General features: G+C 42.7%; 1 protein-coding gene across 1 annotated transcript; it reads left to right on the top strand.

The window, feature by feature from the left end:
• Nucleotides 1–246: 246 nt before the first annotated feature.
• On the top strand, nt 247–3,251 carry LOC122314000 (endoglucanase 24-like). The gene is made up of 4 exons (XM_043129363.1): nt 247–954; nt 1,655–1,954; nt 2,125–2,286; nt 2,385–3,251. The coding sequence occupies exons 1-4, from the start codon at nt 541–543 to the stop codon at nt 2,991–2,993; spliced, it is 1,485 nt and encodes a 494-aa protein (XP_042985297.1). The 5' UTR covers nt 247–540; the 3' UTR covers nt 2,994–3,251.
• Nucleotides 3,252–3,480: the final 229 nt, after the last annotated feature.

Raw genomic sequence — 3,480 nt, 5'->3', positions numbered from 1 at the left:
TTCCTTGGGCAAACCAACTCAAATTAGAGCTGCCAAAAGGTTAACCCGGTTAACCTGTCCTTCCAACGTGATGGACGGTGTTCTCAACGTCCCCGAGCTGCGAGTAGAGAGCATAAAGCCATTTGCAGTTTTGGCACGGACTCGGCATTTCGCTTTTTTTTTTTTTCCAATGAAGCTAAATGTACTATTGGACCCCAGATTAAATAATAATTCTCGGAGTCATTACATCTTATATAAGTGCGGGACGTGTGATGTAAATAGTAGCTGGTTTGTAGTTTTGCTCCAGATGAAAAGCCCCCCGTTCCCCCTTGTCGCTCACGCACAAGGGACTGCGCCCTCGCCTTTTGCGGCTGCATCAGCATGTGAGCCCTGAGTCACAACTGACACATATCTCAGTGTCGGCTTATACGAACTTAGCCATTCCGTCCACTCCCCCATGTCTCTCGCTCGTGACGCCAACAGCCAATAAAACCGACCCAAAAGCCCATACACTGACCGACACACCCGCGCGCATCAAATCAACCTGAGCCACCGCCACCAATGGCCTTCTCCTTGGCTCCCGGCCTGCTTCTTCCTCTTCTTGTTGGTTTGCTAAATTTTGCTTCAAGCACCCACGACTACCAAGACGCGTTGTCAAAAGCCATCTTGTTCTTCGAGGGCCAGCGCTCGGGATTTCTGCCACAGGACCAGCGGATCACCTGGCGTTCCAACTCGGGACTAAGCGATGGCTGGATGTACAACGCCGACTTGACTGGAGGATACTACGACGCCGGCGACAACGTTAAATTCGGCTTCCCCATGGCCTTCACGACGACAATGTTGGCGTGGAGCGTGATCGAGTTCGGCGATTCCATGCCCCCAAATGAGCTAAGGAACTCACTGGTGGCGATCCGCTGGGCAACGGATTACTTGCTCAAGGCTGTGTCTCAGCTGCCCAACCGGATTTTTGTGCAGGTAAGTAATTGCGACAGTGGTGGTTGTGTAAATTAACTGTTGGGGGTGGGGCAGTTGTAATATTTTATGGCTTAGTTGATCTAATCTTTGAATTGATCGAGGAATGTGGTTCTCTTGACTCATGTGGTCCACTGGGTGGTCGAACATTTGACCTTTTTGGCCCACCGCCCACACAAGCTGTCTCTTGGGCATATAAGGGCTAGAAATCTTAATTATTTAATTAACTCGATTTGGCCTAAGAATAATAAGACAATATCTTAGACAATATTGTTTTTTATTTTCTTCTTCAACCTGAGTAATTAGCTTTGATTAAAATCGAAGGATTGAGAAAAACATAATCTTAAATTATTGCTCAAATTTAAGGATCTAACGCTGAAGAAAGATTGACAAATAAATGAGTCTTACAATATCTATCGTCGCACATTTTTAATGTTTAATAAATATTATAAGATAAAGTTGAGGAAATCTTGATACATTTTTAACCAATACTCTTACCTCTAGGTAATTTTGCAAATTAGTCATGCAAGATTGGACTCCTTTTCCCCTTAAAAAGTATGGATAAGAATGTCTAGAAATCGTCATCACCAGAGCTTTATGCTGCGTGGATATGGATTCACACGCCAAGGATGCCCGTGAATGTACCAAGCTAATATGGTATAAATTATCTACTAAAGTAACGTATTAACAATTTATCTACTAGGTGGGGGATCCAAACATAGACCACGATTGTTGGGAAAGACCCGAAGATATGGACACTGCCAGGACTGTTTACGCCGTTGATGCACCAAATCCGGCTTCTGATGTTGCCGGAGAGTCCGCAGCAGCTCTTGCAGCTTCATCCATAGCTTTCCGATCATCGGACCCGGGATACTCAGATACTCTGTTACGAAATGCCATCAATGCTTTTCAATTTGCAGATAGTTACAGAGGAGCTTACAGCGATAATTCCAATATTAAATATGGCGCCTGCCCATATTATTGCGACTTTGATGGTTATCAGGTATGCTTTATTAACACAAGACAAGCTAAATCCGTTGCATAGAAGGATTAAAAAAAAAAAAAAAGGATCAACATTTATGTACGTGTTCTAATCAATTTGAGGTGAGTTCTTATAATTAATCAGTAAATTAACTTCAATTTAATTTATTTAATTTTGGTGGGGTTGGACAGGACGAGTTACTTTGGGGAGCAGCATGGCTAAGGAGGGCAACTCAGCAGGATGCTTACCTTGATTACATACGAAGCAATGGCCAAACCCTTGGAGCCGATGAAAACATCAATGAATTTGGGTGGGACAACAAACATGCTGGCCTTAATGTTTTAGTCTCTAAGGTTAGTCTGACAGAATAAAACTGGTTTTGTTTTCAATGCTTTGAAAAATTGAGTCTATTTTGTTGAGATTGATTGATTATTTTTGGTCTTTTAATTAGGAAGTCATAGAAGGAAACATGTATTCTCTCCAGTCGTACAGAGCCTCGGCGGACAGCTTCATGTGCACGCTCGTACCCGAATCATCGGCGTCGCACATAGAGTACAGTCCCGGAGGGCTCATATACAGGCCCGGAGGCAGCAACTTGCAGCACACAACATCCATTGCATTCCTTTCATTGGTCTATGCCAATTCCTTGGCTAGAACATCTCAAGCTATTAATTGTGGGAGCATTTACGTAAGTCCGACTAGGCTTCGCCAACAGGCCAAGCGCCAAGTTGATTACATTTTGGGCGATAATCCTATGGGTTTATCTTATATGGTTGGGTATAGCAACTACTATCCGCAACGTATTCACCATCGTGGCTCGTCGTTGCCATCCATAAAGGACCATCCCCAGTTCATTGCATGCAAAGAGGGTTCCATATACTTCAACTCAACAGATCCTAACCCTAATGTCTTATTTGGGGCTGTTGTTGGCGGGCCAGGTGAGGATGATGTTTATGAGGATGATCGAATTGATTACAAGAAGTCGGAGCCCACAACCTACATTAATGCTCCATTAGTTGGGGCACTAGCATACTTTGTAGCTAACCCCAACCCCAGTTAGCACAAACACAAATCTCTGATCTCTCTCTCTCTCTCTCTTTCTCTCTCACAAATTCGCCGTCATCAACGTTTGAGCAGCATAGGGAAAGATGCCTCTCGTCTTTGGCAAATCAAAGAGAGCAGAGGTTTATGGGGAATTAATTTGCTTGATTAATTCTCGAGTTATAGCACTTTCCAAGTCACAAGAGCTTGTTGTGACTTTTTCAAGGAGGATTATTGGAAGTTTATTTCAACATGCAAAATTGAAGTTTGTTGCTAATTCCAATTTTTCTACATTGAGCATTTAATATATATTTGTGTTTTTATTTCTAACTGCATTGAAGTAGTAGAGCATGAATATAGCGTAGCAGATCCAACATCATGTTATATATAGTTATTATTAATATCTATAATAGTATCCTTATTGCTGATGTGATCTGGATATGATTACAACGCATGATGTGCAGCAGTGCCCAAAAGAAATTATGCCCATCATGAAAATCTGTTCC

Source organism: Carya illinoinensis, chromosome 6 (assembly GCF_018687715.1).
Source record: "Carya illinoinensis cultivar Pawnee chromosome 6, C.illinoinensisPawnee_v1, whole genome shotgun sequence".
NCBI lineage: Eukaryota > Viridiplantae > Streptophyta > Magnoliopsida > Fagales > Juglandaceae > Carya > Carya illinoinensis.
The sequence above is the reverse complement of the archived record's forward strand: the minus strand, read 5'-3'. Positions and strand labels throughout refer to the sequence as shown.